The 17,728-nt window shown below is 36.2% G+C and overlaps 1 protein-coding gene across 3 annotated transcripts in view; it reads left to right on the plus strand.

The window, feature by feature from the left end:
* The first annotated feature begins 1,422 nt into the window (after positions 1-1,422).
* The window catches only part of LOC135628843 (alpha-N-acetylglucosaminidase-like), a 29,900-nt gene continuing 13,594 nt past the window's right edge, over positions 1,423-17,728 (plus strand). For all 3 annotated transcript variants that reach the window (XM_065135779.1, XM_065135777.1, XM_065135778.1), the window contains exons 1-4: positions 1,423-1,740; positions 4,124-4,200; positions 5,105-5,316; positions 7,136-7,257. In XM_065135779.1, coding sequence (XP_064991851.1) covers positions 1,489-1,740; positions 4,124-4,200; positions 5,105-5,316; positions 7,136-7,257 — 663 coding nt within the window. In that variant the 5' untranslated portion in view covers positions 1,423-1,488. The remainder of the gene's footprint in view (positions 1,741-4,123; positions 4,201-5,104; positions 5,317-7,135; positions 7,258-17,728) is intronic.

Genomic DNA, 17,728 nt, shown 5'->3' on the forward strand with positions numbered 1-17,728 from the left:
AGGTATTATTAACCATTCAACATTCTGTAAGCGAATCATTTAGTAAACTAAGCACTTGCACTATACTCCTAGTGTTCTCACACAAACAACTATGAGACCAATTATCTCCATCATATTGATAAGTATATAATATATCAGTTTATCCGATTAGATGTCCGTAATCTATGACCATAAATATTTAAAATTTATGTTTAAAGATAAATTGGTCTAATTAATTATTATGATCTCTTCGTAATCTAATTCTCATTGCATAGTTTCATAAATATCATAATATATTTATTATATAATATAAAGTAAAAAATATCATAACTAAAAGTAACTATAAGAGATTAAGCAGCAAATTAATTGTGGGCTACATATTGTACATTAAATCATTATCAATATATTTTCTTATATAAGTAGAACCCTTAACACTTGTTCCCACAAGCTAATTGGCCTCGAGAGAGTTCACCTGAGTTTTTTCTTTTAGAAATCAGATTTTTATTCTCCCTTGTTTATGATGTAATTAGTTAAATTAATAAATAAATATTTATTTTTTCAAAAAAAATAATTGCAACAAGAAATTATTTACATTGTCTTCGTGAGGACTTATGGACTCCTATGGCTGTTGTTGAGCATTGCAAACATCCTGAGCTTCCTTGAGTCACACAAGGTATGTCAGAATTTTAATACCTCATCTCCTTCGAATGTATTTACATGCCATGCATTTAGTATTTATTATCATCAAGAATTTTTATCCTAATATGTGCAATGTTGTCTCTTTTATAATCCTTGTTGTACGTATCCTATCGATGATAATGTAATAATCTAATTATACTTGAATATCAAATTATTCTATTGTAAAAATTAACTTGCTACAATCAATTAAGGGTAAAAAACTTGATATCAATAGTATTCTGACAAATCCATTATACATATTCAAAGTTTCGTAATGAAATATTTGCTCCTATAAAATTTTAATATAATGTATATGTTTACGGATGAGTGAATTCTATAATTTTAGGGTTTGATCGAATATAGGAAACAATTTGGGCTAACATGATGGATATTAGTGTAATTTTTGAAATGTATTGATTAGATTGGATAAAGTCTTGATAGATCAGTATATGGATAGATTGGATAAAGTCTTGATAGATCAAATCTCATTTTCTGACGTTTATGTTAACAAGAATAAATAAGAATTATGGATATTAAATTATACTTAAATGTAGAGGATGATACAAAAATCCCGAAAACCCTTGCCGGCCTGCGCTGTTCTCTTCTCCTGGCTTATGTAAGCACCGCGTCATCCTACATCCGTATCTAGTGTGAGCCGGGATACCAAAGGACACCTTCCGATTGGTTGTTTTGTGTGGGTCCAACAAAGAGAGTTATGAGGACCTTTCTGGTAGCGCATTCTCTCGTGCGTGGTGAATGGGACGGGACACAGGTGACACACCCCTTCCCCACTCACCCACTTAAAAATGCTCCGACCGGCCGGCCATTCCCATGGCTTCTCCTCGCCCGCAACCCGGAATCCGTCCCCTCTTCGCTCTCTTCCTCTCTCTTTTCTTTCTCGTTTTCCTCCTCCCATGGGCGACCGGCTCTTCTCCGCTGGAGTCATCCCACCTTTATCGAGTCCTGCACATCCAAGAACGGGAGCGCTTACCGCCCGCCGTCCAGGTGGCCGCCGCCCGTGGCCTTCTCTCCCGCCTCCTCCCATTCCACGTTTCCAGCTTCGAATTCGAGATCGTTTCCAAGGTCGGCAAGTTCTTGATAATGTCTCTTACTAAGACAGACGATCAAAAAATATGAATACGTAGAATTTATTTCCTAAACTTGTTGCAGGACTACGCGTTTCTACATTTCTTGAAAGGTTTGTGTTGAATCGAGGCTTTATGGGTTTGATTCTTGATGTGCTAGATCGTTGGTTCTTGGATTTCTTTAGGAGGGTTAAATTATCTGGTTTCTGCTGAATTGGTTTCCTTCTTCGTCCATTTCCCCGAGTCTTGGGTTCCTTCCTCTCTCTCTTGTCTTTCTCCTAGGCCTCGTCGCATGGACGAATGGCTCTTCTCCGCTGGAGTCCTCCAATCTATATAGAGTCTTGTCGACATCCAAGAACGGAGGCCCTCGCCGCCGTCATCCAGGTGGCCGCCGCCCCTGGCCTCCTCGCCCGCCTCCTCCTTTTTCACGTTTCCAACTTCGAGTTTGAGATGGTTTCCAAGGTCGCCGACGTCTTTATTGCTAATTTCTCTTACCTTAGACAGACGATCAAATAATATGATTCTGTAGAATTTATTGCCCAAACTTGTTATAGGACTACGCGGTTCTGCATTTCTTGAAAGGTTTCTGCTGAATTGGGCTTTTATGGATTTGATTCTTGATGTGCTCTAGTGTGCTAGACCGTTGGTTCTTGGATTACTTTAGGAGAGTTGAATTACCTGAATCTTCAAAGGAGGAAAAAATTGACAAGTGGAAGTATTGGCATCATTGTATAGAGGATCATGGTATGTTATTCAAGAAATTCTTGCATTTCCATGCACTTTGGCAACATCTTCCACATTCAAACATGTACAGAAAATTATTACAAATGTTTGACCACCTTGCTTATTTGCCACTTCTTGTTAAGGGTGGATTACAGGCAGGAATTTGTATCAACTGTTGATCTCCTGTGTAATAATAGTAACTAGTGGCTACATAGTATCTAACAGTGACACTTCTGAATATTACAGTGGATTCAGTTAATAGTTAGATTACTTGGAAGCAAGAATGATGTAGGTCATGTAGCACAATTGTTTGTGTCTACAAGGAAAATTCTATGCATCAGTTTAGAACCTGATGACTGTTGATCATTTTAGTTTTCGTGATTAACATTAGGATGCATTAACATTTTCCAAGAACTAATTGCAATTAACAGAAAATAATTGCAGAGAACATAACTGAAGCTGCTGGATTATTTCCAAGAACTCTCAGGAACCATTTTTGGTAAGTGCAGAGTCGTTCTTATGATGAACTAAGTAATACATCTAAAATCGACCAACACTATATTGTGTTAAATTGAAAATTTGGACTAGCGACAAGATAGACTGATCAATGAAGCAGCAAATGGTATAGATGCATGAAGAACAAAACAAGCCATTGTCTCATCGAAACATCTGAGAATGCAAAATCTAGGACAGATAATGTGCAGATAACCTGAAAAATTCAGGACTCAGTTCGAAGGTTAAATCGACTCTAGCATCAAGGTCATAAAGACAAAAATTAGAAGGATAGAGATTTAAGTAACTGTTGTATATGGTTGGGTTATTTTGGTGCTTAGGTCCTCAAATATTCTTTTAGTAATTGATGAGGAACTTTGTTATTTCAAGTGGATGTAGCTATCATGACCTCGTTGATGCAATTGGAAGAAATGGAAAATTAGTAGCAAATGGTCATATCGAAAAACAATTTTGTTGATGTTAAAGTGCTACTGTTAACTTAATTAAAGGAGTCTACAAGTTAGTAAATATTTTGTGGAGAAAAGCAAAAAAGAAAATTGTTCAATATCCATAAGGGAATTGATTTATAGGAGGTTTTTCAGCAAGATACAAAGGACTGGCTTTTGGCTGATAATTAAATTGGATCTGCACTCTTCATTAGTGTATTTTACTAACTCCTTCGTGATTAGACTATATTAAAAGATCTAACATTTTCTGATGTGTCATGGACAATTGAATCTTGCTAATACTCAATGATTATTCCTTTTAAGTGTTCTGCAAACTCATTTATCTTTAGAAAGAAAATTGGGACATGGGTAAGGGAACTTAACATGTGTAACAAGTTCAAGTAGTTAATTCATGTTTAATATATTCTATTCAGTAATAGGTTCAAACAAGTATAAAAACTTTTGCTAGATGAAGGCGAATATAATATCCAATAGAGATACGTGGCAGATGAATACTTGAAATTTTAGATCGTTTAGTTGCATCTATTTGTTGATTGGAGTATTGTGTCAATCCTCTTTCAAAGTTCTATATTAATCAAGATATCTTTTGTATCTATATGATTGTAGTAATTGTCAACATCCAGATCATTTAAATGTTCAAATTTTTCATCACTGTATTCTCTGCTAAGTGGATAACACTTCACTGGACTTATTTTTAAGGAAACATGTGGTGGAGTAGCATGCTTCATTATTAGCAACCATCCATCATTAAGTACAAAAGGATTCCCAGAAATACTGTAAGTACCATTAATTGTTTTTCATATTTATATTGATTCATTCTTTTGTTCATTGATGGTATAGGTTGGTGATTTTGTAAATTGAAGATTAAAATGCTTATTTGCTTTGTTCTTTTATCAGATTGAACTTCACTGACAAAATATAGAAAAATCCATGAAGAGTATGGTCCTCAATGAAATTGCTAAAGTATAAGATTAGTAAAACAAGGCTAGATTGGTAATATTGTTAATTGGTTACTACATTATTGTTTTGGTCTTCCTCATAAGATGTATGATGGCAACCTCCTTATTTTTGATGGATGCTAATTTTTACTACATTATTATTTTGTTTTTCCTCATAAGATGTGGGAGGGTGACCTTCTTATTCTTGTTGAATGCTAATTTGGCACCAAGTCATCAACCAGGGTGAATAAGTTGGGAGTCAAATTACTTAAATGTAGCTTGGTTGTGTTGGATACAGTATGCAGAGGCATTCTTTTGTACTTTGTTGACATTTTTTATTCATTGGGTAAAGATGGAAGGGAGCTTGATTCTTCTATATCTGATTGGTTTTACTTACTGCTTTCCTTGGTCGATGCTGAAAATCCATCTAGTTGGCTTTCTTTCTTCCTTCTAATGGTTCTGTTTGTTAGACTGTGTCCATCAAGATATTGTGTGGGACAACATCTGGATGTCTTGGCCAATAAATTTGTTTCTAATTTATGGAACTCCTTTCCATCAAGATTTATGGATATCGGAATTTTGGTACAGAATTATGCTACTATAAGTTTTTGTATATGGTTTTTCATTTTTTTTTAATTAGTGAAATATGAAAGTATTTAAAAAATACTTCAGATGCTTATCCTGTAATTGTGCCTCCTGGTTTGTGTTCCAATATTGAAATACTCTGTCAATGTTTTAACAGAATCCAAGGGACAAGTGGTGTGGAACTTTCTGCTGGTCTCCATTGGTACTTAAAACACTGGTGTCTGATACACATATCTTGGGAGAAGACCGGTGGTCTACAGTTGTCATCTCTACCAAAAGTGGGCTCCCTTCCGCATGTTCCTTCGGCTGGTATTTTGGTACAAAGACCTGTTCCGTTGAGTTACTACCAGAATGCTGTTACATCCAGTTGTAAGTTACTTTATTATTTATTTTTTAAGTTGATTTGGCGCTCAATAGCCCCCTTAGTTTGGTCTAGAAGTCTATTAATGTGAGACAGAAGTATCTAATTTCATCTTGATAGCTATTATTTGAAATTCACTTTCTAGTTTTTATATTACTTAAAAGCTACACATAAAGTTGAAACGAGTTTAATCTAGTCTGAAAATCCAAGAAACCAACTTTTGGCATGTGTATGTATGAGAGCTAGCATAAGGACATTTTTTCTTTTAGTTTCGTAAATTTTAGTGAATACTACTACAAATTATTTGAGCATCTTATGTACTTCGGTACATTATTTATCCTCAAAAGAAGAGAAATAAATGGATAGTTTCACTGTTTTTGAACAACATAGCTATTAGTTAAAATAAAATACGAAAGCTGGAACAAAGAGGTAAAATTAACGTGATTATAACCTCCATGAAGTTCCATTCTTTATACCATTCACTTCAGAGCATATAATGGAGGTTCACATTTAAAAATGAAATATATTTTTTTGTTTGATTTTTTTGGATTAAATTTGCTGAACTGAGTGCTAATTTGCTCCACTTTCGGCTTTATACATGGTTGCTTGTCACCATCTATAAGCATATCAGACTCCATAATTTGTTATAATCTAGCCTCATGATATTTGTGCTTTCTATATGTTTCTAACTGAAATTTGGATGGGCCAGAAAATGTTTGTACTAGATGTGGATTCAGCACCTACATAGGTGCAGATGTTACATGTACAATCATGGTGGTTGCCTCCAAGTTCTAACTAACATTTTACAATCATAGAAGTTAAACCTACTGAAACATGTGCTAAGAGATAGTAAATCTGTTAGAATGTCATAGTCCTTAAGTCCATCTAGGTCAATTAGCTATTTTTAGTGATTACATTCTCTAGAATGTTTCTTCATTATGCATCTAGTAAAAAATTGTTTCGCAAAAGAAATGAGGATATGTTTAATAAATCATTAATTTCATGAATAGATTTCTCTCCACTATTAGTTGGGCAGCAGGAAGCGACATTTTCCAAGAATGGCAAGTTTGAGCCATTTGATTTATAGTCATTTCAGTGTCTTTGGACCATGGAGAGTCATCATCTGTTGTATGCTTAAACTCATCTAAAATATATAGTCAGTTACCATGACATATGTTTGTTGCCATTTAGTTCCATTGCTGGTGACCTCTTGACTGCTGACTACCTGGTTATTGACCCCTCCAGCAACTACCTACCAAGTTGTCGGTCATCAACAAATAACTATCCATAACTGTTCGGCCATCAACACGTTGTTAGATCAGTGTTGTCAATCCATTTAAATTGTCAGTTAACTTTTTTTAATGCAAATGGTTCAATTTACTTTAAACACTGAATTCTGTCATATAACAACAAGTTCAATTAGTTTATGGTTATATTTTGTAAATGCTTTCACTTCTCCAGCACTTCCATGGTGCATTGAATGTGTGTGCATGGTGCATTTTAACTGACACATTGCGTGAGCTTTTTACTACTTTGCGCTGCCCTTGTACTCGTTTTACATAATGTTGGCATGCCCTCGTGCTAATATTTGTCCATGATGGTAACATTCTAGTGTGAGTTTGTGTTGCTTGTACTTGCGACCCTTGATTTTGCTAGAACCTTTACGGTGTTTGGATAAATTGGCTAAGATATTGATGCATAGTTTATGATGTGAAATGCCAGCCCTTGGAACTGCCTCGGGTGGCATTCTAGGGGATGACACCCCAGTTGTATGCTATTTATATTTGTTTCTTCCATGTTGTGAACTTTGTTTTTTATTGTGTTAAGATTCATATGCATGGTGGAGTTGGGAAAGATGGGAGAAGGAAATTGATTGGATGGTTCTCCAAGGGGTCAACTTACCACTTGCTTTCAATGGGCAAGAAGCCATTTGGCAGAAAGTTTTTGAGGTACAATACTTTTCTTTTTCTTCTATCAGTGTCCTTTGCTATTAGTTTGTCAAGGTATAATACCTCAATATATGTAACTTTTCTATCAAACATAGAGCAACAAATGATGTTTTGCCTGGACTGGTATGTACATAACAGTCCTGGTGTGTGAACCAGTATGTGGACTGCCCCCGTTTTGGACAGTTCAACCTGCCCATATAAAATGTAAAAAATATGTTTGCACCTTTGCCCTAATCGTGCACGTCATTACCTTGTACATTGTTGCTCTGCACCACCTTTGCCCTAATCGCATCTCAATCACACAGGATACATCATGTGATGTCGCCACTCACCATCTCTGCGCACAGCCACCTAGCGCATACACCTCTTCTCCTCTTCCTCCACTGCCTCCTTTTCTTCCTTCCTTTACTGTGCCTTCGCCTTCTCCTTCATCTTCACTCATACATACCAGTGTACTGGTACCGACCGGTCCAGGTCTGGCTAGGGAATAATATGCATCCAGTATGCACTAGATGACAATCCTTTTTATATAGTTTGAGATGTTAGTTCCTTACGGATGTAACTTTGCATGCTGCTTTTTTGTACAAGACAATATTTTGCTTCTCATCCCTGTACCATAATTTTTAGCTCTCTCATCAGTCCATTGACCATTCAAGACTCTACTAACCATGGTTTGCCGTACCGAACTATACCGCCCGGTACGGGCGGTACGTACCGGTCCGACATGCTTTCGGTACGCGGACCGCATCTTACCGGTCCGACATTGTAGCAGTACTGTAGCTCGGCACGCCTGAATATACCGCTCGGTACACCTGGGTGTACCGCTCGGTATACCGTACCGTACCGGTACCGAGCTCAGGTCGAAACTCCGGTACGGTACGGTATTGCGAACCTTGCTACTAACAATAGGTCAACTATGGAGTACAACTCACAATGAGGAGGTTCCTTTGGTGATTTGACAGTATTTGATACTGGCCGTCAATCTAATGTCAATACCCTGGAGCAAGGTTTTAAATACCGGTTCGTACCGACGTATTGAGCTCCGCTCGGTACAGCACGTACCGTTGGTATGCCAGGGTATACCGATGGTACATCCAAAAACTTAAAAATACCTACACTTACCATGCCTCAGCAATGGTCGAAATCTGGGGCGGTATTGGTCAGTACGCCTCGGTACCAGTCTGTCATGGGCAAAACTGTAAACATGGCTTTTAATGTAATGCTTATGTATGTCCGTGTATTTTGGTTTGTTCATGCGTTGCACAACATGTAGAGGGACAGTCGAAGGCTTAACAACCCCATTTTAGTTGAGTTTGGTGGCCGTTTTAGGCTTGTAAATAAAGGTTGTGTCATGTGGACACTTGTGAGAGATATTTGGTCTATAGTGGACCATTTTGGATCCTTTGTTGTGCGACCGTTCAGAGCTTGTAAAGTCTGTTTGTAATTTGCATTGGCTATGCAAGTGTTTTTCGAAATGTTTGCTTGTGGATCCCGAGTGAGGCGCTTTCTCTAACCCGTTTTCTCTTTTGTAGGTCTTAAGGGACCATTAGATGTTTCGGAGAGACTGACCTTTGCGGATGGACACGCAACGGTGCCGCACGACTTAGGCAAAACCAGCTAAATCCATGACAGATGGTATCAGAGCTGGACAAGCACTCATAGAAACACTTGACATGCAAACGTGGGGGACTTAGCGGGACTGCATTGAGGGCAGCCCGCACGCGCGACCGTTTAGGGGAAAGCGGGCATGGAGATGTAGGAAAAAGGAGTCGCTAAGAGGAGCGGGCATCTGAGATTGGCATTCAGAGGAATGACCAACCCTTCGCGCAAGAGGCATCACGAGGATAAGCAAGTTGGGAAGAATACGTAGCGGTTATAAAGTTTACGCAGAGTCGAGGTTCGATCAGTTTTTTGTGCACCGTCTCGAATATTCGAAATATTGACCATTCCAAACATATTAGCTCTATGGAAGTTGTTTAAGCTGGGTTTTGCCAAAAGACGTGACGGTAATCAAGTTTGCAAAGAGTGAAGGTTTGATCGGTTTTTTGTGCTCCCTCTCAAAAATTTAAAATATTGACAATTCCCAATATATTTGTCTTCGGGAAGTCGTATATGCTGGGTTTCGTAAGAAAACGTGGCAGTCATAAATTTTGTGCAAAGTCAAGGTGTGATAGGTTCTTTGTGCACCATCTCAAAAATTCAAAAAATTGATCATTCCCAAAATATTTACCCTAGGGAAGTCCTATGAGAATGGTTTCACAGAAAAACATGACGGTCATAAAGATTGCGCAAAGTCAAGGTTCAATCGGTTTTTTATGCACCGTTTACAAATTTTATTGACCATTCCCAACATATTTGCCTTAGGGAAGTTGTATAAGCCTGGTTTTGCAAAAAAAATATGACGGTTATAAAGTTTGCTTAAAGTTGAGGTTCGAATTTTTTTTTTGCACCATCTCGAAAAGTCAAAATATTGACCATTCCCAACATATTAACCCATGAAAATTTGTACGAGCCAAGTAGGTAGCCCTAGGGAGAAGCAACCATCGCCCCTGCCACAAGTCACCCTCGCACTCGCCATTGAGGGCACGGGAGTGCGTGCTGCCCGTGAGGTGCCCTTACACTCAGTCGCTTCTTGTCGCCTATCGCAAGGGTCGCTTCCCTACCTCTTCTCTAGCCGAGAACTATCAATCATTGGGATATTAGCCCTAGGGAAAGTTGTAAAAGTCTGGATTAAAAAAAAATATATTACGATCATAAAGTTTTTGCAAAGTCGAAGTTTGATTAGTTTTTTGTGCATCATCTCGAAAATTTAAAATACAGACCATTCCCAACACATTTTCCCAAGGGAAGTTGTTAAGCTTAGTTTCACGAAAAATAATGACGGTCATAAAGATTGCCCGAAGCTGAGAATCGATTGTCTTTTGTGGACCCTCTAAAAAATTTACAATATTGACAATTCCCCTTTTATTAGCTTTCGGGAAGTTGTTTAAGCTTAGTTTTGCTCTTGTTCAATCAAACTTCTATTGGGCCTAAGATGTTTAGAGATGTAGAGAGACATGTATAGCAATGTCGAGTGTGTCATTTGGCAAAAACAAGAAGTTGTATAAGCTTAGTTTCGCAAGAAACATGGCTGTCATAAAGTTTGTGCAACGTCGGGATTTGATCGGTTTTTTGCACAGTCTCGAAAATTAAAAAAATTGATCATTATCAACTTATTTGCCCTAGCAAAGTTGTTTGTGCAAGGTTTCACAAAAAATAGTGTCAGTCATAAAGTTTGTGTAAAGTCATGGTTCAATTGGTTTTCTGCGCACCATCTAAAAAATTCAAAATATTGACAATTCCCAGCATATTAGCATTATGGAAGTTGTTTTAGCCTGGTTTTGCAAAAAAACATGTTAATCAAAATGTTTGCGCATAGTCCAGGTTCGGTCGGTTTTGTGAGCCGAAAAAGCTTGGTTCGAACAGTATTCTATTCACAATAAAGTAACGGTCATAAAGTTTTCGCAATGTCTTGAGATGTGGAGGGACATGTATAGCAATGCCGAGTGTGTCATTTGGCAAAAACAAGAAGTTATATAAGTATAGTTTCGTAAGAAACACGGCCGTCATAAAGTTTGTGCAACGTCGGGATTCGATCGGTTTTTTGCACAGTCTCTAAAATTCAAAAAATTGATCATTATCAACTTATTTGCCCTAGCAAATTTGTTTGTGCATGGTTTCACAAAAAATAGTGTTAGTCATAAAGTTTGCGCAAAGTCATGGTTCAATTGGTTTTCTGCGCACCATCTCAAAAATTTAAAATATTGACAATTCCCAGCATATTAGCATTATGGAAGTTGTATAAGCCGGTTTTCGCAAATAAAAGTAGCGGTCATAAAGTTTGTACAAAGTCGAGGTTCCAATAGTTTTTGCGCATCGTCTTGAAAATTTAAAATATTAACCATTCCAAACATATTAGCCCTAAGGAAGTTGTAAAAGCTTGGTTTCAAAAATTCAAAATTCAAAAATAGTCCTAAATTTTGAATAAAGTCAATGTTGGATCCGTTTCCTATTCACTATTTCAAAAATTCAAAAAATTGATCATTCCAAACATATTTTGTCCATGAGATGTCGTAGGAGCATAGTTTCAGAAAAAAAATGTCATAGTTATAAAGTTTTTGCAATGTCGAGGTTCGGTCGATTTTTTGCGCATCGTCTCAAAAATTCAAAAAATTGATCACTCCCAACATATTTGCCCTAGGGTAGTCAGTATAAGCATAGTTTGGGAAAAAAATGTGACAGTCATAAACATTGCGAAAAATCGAAGTTCGATTGTTTTTCGCACACCATCTTGAAAATTCAAAATATTGACCATTCCAAACATATTTGCTCCAAGGATGTTGTTTAAGGTTGGTTATGCAACAAAATTTGACGGTTATAAAGTTTACGTAGAGTCGAGGTTCGATCAGTTTTTTGTGCACCATCTCGATTATTCGAAATATTGACCATTCCAAACATATTAGCTCTACGGAAGTTGTTTAAGCTGGGTTTTGCCAAAAGACGTGACGGTAATCAAGTTTGCAAAAAGTGAAGGTTCGATCGGTTTTTTATGCTCCCTCTCAAAAATTTAAAATATTGACAATTCCCAATATATTTACCTTCGGGAAGTCGTATATGCTGGGCTTCGTAAGAAAACGTGGCAGTCATAAATTTTGTGCAAAGTCAAGGTGTGATAGGTTCTTTGTGCACTATCTCAAAAATTCAAAAAATTGATCACTCCCAAAATATTTACCCTAGGGAAGTCCTTGAGATATCCGACGGAGCCCTTGTCTTATTAGATGTAGATCCAATACCCATTAGGGGAGGACCCATTAGGGTTTGACAGGGGATCTCTATAAATAGGAGGGATTCACAGCCTCATAGGCTAGAGTCTTTGCTTGCCTTTCCTATTCTCCTCTTCCTCTCCACCTCAGAGCAGGCCTGGAGTCTTGAGGAGCGTCATCGCAACCCTGCTGTGTGGATCACCGCTAGAGAGGAGGACGCTTGACCTCCTTCACCCTCTCCTAAGGATCTGCAAGGAAATAGGGATATACGATCTCCCTAGGTAACACAATCTACTCTATACGCAGTTTCATGTTTCGCGGACTTTTGCGCACCAATCTTCGCACGACGACGAACATCTCTTTGGGAATCGGGGATTTTGTTTTCTTGTTCTTCCGCTGCACATGTGATGTAGCCCCCATGATTTCCCAACACCAAAATCCTCATATATATAGATGTTCTCCCATCAAGAACATTTATCATCACCAATTCATAACGTTCAAGAATTAATTCAAATTTGTAACGTTTGGACCATAATGAAGAACTTTAATAATATTAAATATTTAATTTAATAATAACAGTTTCATGTATAAAGAATAAAAAACTGAAATCATTTAAATCATAATTAATGAAGAAATTCATGATAATGAATTATGAATCTTAATGAGAACGGTTACATTATTATTAAATTAGATATTTAATAATAACGGTTACATTCTCCCACTTGGTCCATACGTTTATCTTAATAATTTAAATTAATCTTTCTCAAACAACATTCTTAAGAAATAAATACATGAATCAGAGCGATAAGTCCTCTAAGAGCGAGTATTATCATCCATGTATCACGATGTATTTAGTTTCTTAATCTCAATTTGGTAATATTACTTAATGAATAAACCTTATGTTTATTCTTGGTTCAGTAACAATATATTTTCTCAAAATAATGTGCACATGAATGAGAAATTTTCTTAATATATAAGAGTTTCAATATCATTAAAAAGTGGAACCAAGTCCCATTTTCTCTACATGATCCTTGAATTTCAGAGGTGGCATGCTTTTAGTCAAAGGATCAGTAATCATCAATTCAGTGCTAATATGCTCAATGACCACTTTCTTTTCTTTTATACGTTCTCTTATGGCTAAATACTTAATGTCGATGTGTTTACTTCGACTTCGACTTTTATTGTTTTTAGCTATAAAGACAGTAGCTGAATTATCACAAAAAATTCTTAATGGCCTAGAAATAGAATCCATGATTCTAAGCCCAAAAATGAAACTCTTAATCCATACACCATGTGAAATAGCCTCAAAACAAGAGACAAACTCAGCTTCCATGGTAGAAGTAGCAGTCAAGGTCTTCTTAGCGCTTCTCCAAGAAATAGCTCCACCAGCCATTATAAAAATTTATCCTGAAGTTGATTTATGAGAATCAACACAACCGGCGAAGTCTCAATTGGAGTAACCAATCACATCCAGATTGTCTGTATGTTTATAAATAAGCATGTAATCTTTGGTTCCTTGTAGATACCTCATCACTTTCTTTGCAGTTCTCCAATGGTCCATACTTGGATTACTTTGATATCGACCTAGCATCCCCATAATAAATGCAATATCAGGTCTAGTACAGACCTGAGCATACATAAGGCTTCCTACGACAGAAGCATATGGGATGTTTTTCATTAATTCCCTTTCAAAGTTGTTCTTTGGGCATTGGTTCAAATTGAATCTATCATCTTTCACAATGGGAGTAACACTTAGTGAACAATCCTTCATTCGAAATCTTTCTAAAAGTTTATCGATATAGGTTTCTTGTGATAGACCTAAAATGCCTCGATGTCTATCTCTATGGATCTTAAGGCCAATGACATAAGATGCTTCACCCATATCCTTCATGTTAAAATTTTTAGAAAGGAATTGTTTCACCTCATGCAGCAAACCCTTATCGTTGGTTGCAAGCAAAATATCATCTACGTATAAAATAAGGAAACATATTTTTCTCCCACTAACCTTCTGGTATATGCATTGATCCATGGGATTTTCAACAAATCCAAGTGAAGAAATTACTTCATGAAATTTAAAATATCATTAGCAGGAGGCTTGTTTTAAGCCGTATATAGACTTCCTAAGCTTGCAAACCAAGTGTTCACCAACACTAGAGGAGAAACCTTTAAGTTGTTTCATATAAACCTCTTTCTCTAGATCTCCTTTAAGAAATGTCGTTTTCACATCCATTTGTTGCAACTCAAGGTCAAAATGAGCAACTAATGCCAAAATAATACATAGAGAATCTTTCTTAGATATAGGAGAAAACGTCTCCGTATAATCGATTCCCTCTTTTTGAGTAAATCCCTTTGCAACAAGTCTTGTCTTGAATCTCTCAATGTTGCCTAACGAATCTTTCTTAATTTTAAAGACCCATTTGCAACCAATAGCCTTTGCTTCATTAGGCAACTCTACAAGATCCCAGACTCCATCGCGCATCATGGAATTCATCTCTTCTTTCATGGCATCATGCCACAAATTTGATTCTTTGCAACTTATGGCTTGTGAAAATGTTTCAGGATCATTTTTGGCTCTAATATTATAATCAGATTCTTGTAGATATATAACATAATCACTAGGAATTGCTGATCTTTTATTTCTAGTAGATCTTCTTAATGTTATACCAATGGTTCCTTGAGGAACTTATGGTTCAACTAGTTGTTCAGGAGCTTGTTGTAATTCATGAACTGCTTGATCTATTAGAATACTATCAACAACTTGTGGAATTTCAATGATTGGTTGTTCAGCACTAGTTTGTACTTGAGAAGTGCTATGAACTATAACCAATTTATCATTTGATATGGAAGGTTGAGATTCTATATGATCATGTGCGGAAACTATGTTCCTGAAATGATCGCTCCCACTAATCACATCATCCTCAAGAAATTTAGCGTTTGTTGATTCCACAATCCTAGTTGTGTGAGATGGACAATAGAATCTGTAACCTTTGGACTTTTTGGCATATCCAATGAAACACCCACTAATAGTCCTCGGGTCCAGTTTCTTCTCTTGTGGATTATATATCCTGACTTCAGATGGATATCCCCAAATGCGTATATGTCGCAAACTCGGTTTCCAACCTTTCTATAATTTAAATAGTGTCTTTTGGACAGCCTTGATTGGAACTCGGTTTAATATATACACAGTCATTGTTAGTTCTTCAGTCCACAAGAACTTAGGAAGATTGGAGCATACTCCGGACCATATCTAATAATGTTCGGTTTCTTCTTTCTACAACACGAGAACCAGGCATAATGTATTAGGCAACAATCCCATGTTCTTAAAGAAACTTAGCAAAAGGACCAGGTGCTTGTCCATTTTCAATATATCTACCATAATATTCTCCACTCCTATCTGATCTCACAATTTTAATTTGCCTACCACATTGGTTCTCAACTTTAGCCTTAAAGACATTAAAGGGATCCAATGCTTCATTTTTTTTATGAAGAAAATATATATACATGTATCGTGAGTAATCATCTATAAAGGAGATGAAGTATTTCTGACCATGTATGTCCATGTCTGGACAACATATATCAGTATGAATTATCTCTAATAAGTCTGAACTCCTATTAGCACCCTTTTTGGACTTATTGGTCAGCTTTCCCTTAATACAGTCCACACATGTCTTAAAATTAGTAAAATCAAGAGTCCTAAGTATCCCATCTTTAACTAATCTTTTAATTCTCTATACGGAGATATATCCTAATCTTCGATGCCATAATATAGAGGAGTCCTCATTAATATTACACCTCTTAATGCCAGCGTGAATATGCATTGAACTTTGAGTATTATCATTTTGTAATAAAATACGGTGAAGACCATCAGACAAAATATCATTCCCAACACAATCAGATTTATGTAATAAACGAAATGATGTGTCTTTAAAATTAAAGGAATACCCAAATTGTATGAGTTTGGAAACAGAAATTATGTTTTGTGAGAAACTTGGTACATAAAAGGTCCTTTCTAATTTTAAAACAAAACCACTACTTAAAGTTAAAATGCATGTTCCAATTGCCTCCACATGTGAGCCCATCTTATTTCCTGATAAGATGCTTTGCTCACTTCCCACTAGCTTCCTTAAGTTTTACATATCCTGCAAAGAGTTTACAATATGGATTGTTGATCCAGAGTCAATCCACTAGGTGTTAATATTAACATTGACCATATTAGATTAATAGCATACATATGAGGTTGGTTTACCTTTCTTTTCAGACCACCGTTCGAATTTTGTGCATTCCTTCTTCATGTGTCCCTTTTTTTTACAAAAGAAACACCTTGCTTTTTTCTTGATATCAGCTTGGGGTGGTATTTTACCTTTTCCTTGCTGATGAGCTTTCTGATTGGCTTGATGTTTGTTAGTTTTGTTCTTCCCGTGAGTGGTTCCTACCAATGCACTCTCACCCAATTTCATCACTAGCCTCTCTTCTTCTTGAACACACATGGTCATTAATTCATTGATTGACCATTTGTCCTTATGTGTATTGTATGAAATTTTAAAAGGGCGATATTAAGGTGGAAGGACATTCAGAATATAGTGCACCAGGAAGGATTCTGACATATTAACCTTAAGTTTCTTAAGTTGAGCCGCAATATCTCGCATTTGCATTATGTGCTCACGCACACCCTTTATGTTAGTGAGTCTAAGGGATGAAAATTTCATTATAAGGGTACTTGCTAATGTCTTATTTGAAGTGACGAATTGTTCATCAATAGCTTTTAGCAAGTCTCGGACATTTTCATGCTGGTCAACAGAACCACGTATGCCAGTAGTCATCTTAGTTTTGATAAAATCACGCTGAGCCGATTAGATTGCTCCCATCGTTCATATAACGTGATCTCAGTTGGAGTGCTGGTATTAGTGACTATAAGTGATTCGTTTTTTTTATAGCATAATCGATATCCATCCACCCTAAATGGAGGAGAACCCTCTCCTTCCATATCTTATAGTTATCACCATTAAGTTCGGGAATATTACATCGAATATCAGAGAAATTAACAGTTTGAGAAACTGCATAAAATCAAACATGCTTATGTCAAAATTTTAAGCTTAATAGATTAAATTACATGTTTTACCAATGTGAAACATGTCAAAAATATGAATCTCATGACATAAAAATTGCCTATGGGTTAAATTCTTAATTCAAATAGATTCAAATGGTCTTTATAATAAAACTATCAAATTATATTCTAATTCATAATCCCTGTGGGTAAATTATGAAAATAATTTGATATTTTATCCTGATTAATTATATTAAATATAATAAAAGATCCTATGGGATAACAATTATTATATGAAATATAATCAATCACAATATGCTATCTAATTACTTATGTGATCCTTATTTTAACTTTATATATAATTTTAATTAATCAAGGATGTTGTGGCTAATTTTTAATTAATTAAGATTATATGGATCACTAGACATTTTAAACATAAAAAATTTGCTCATAAGCATAATTTTGTATAACTAAATATGCATACGTAATATGAGCATTTTACCGACTAAAAATATTGAAAATGATATTTCCTCATGATTTTCAACAAAATGCATCAAGAAGATTCCAAGAAGAAACCAAAATCAAATCATTTTCATGGCATAAAAATGAAAACTATGTCATATCA

This window comes from Musa acuminata, chromosome BXJ3-1 (genome assembly GCF_036884655.1).
Source record: "Musa acuminata AAA Group cultivar baxijiao chromosome BXJ3-1, Cavendish_Baxijiao_AAA, whole genome shotgun sequence".
NCBI classification, from domain to species: domain Eukaryota; kingdom Viridiplantae; phylum Streptophyta; class Magnoliopsida; order Zingiberales; family Musaceae; genus Musa; species Musa acuminata.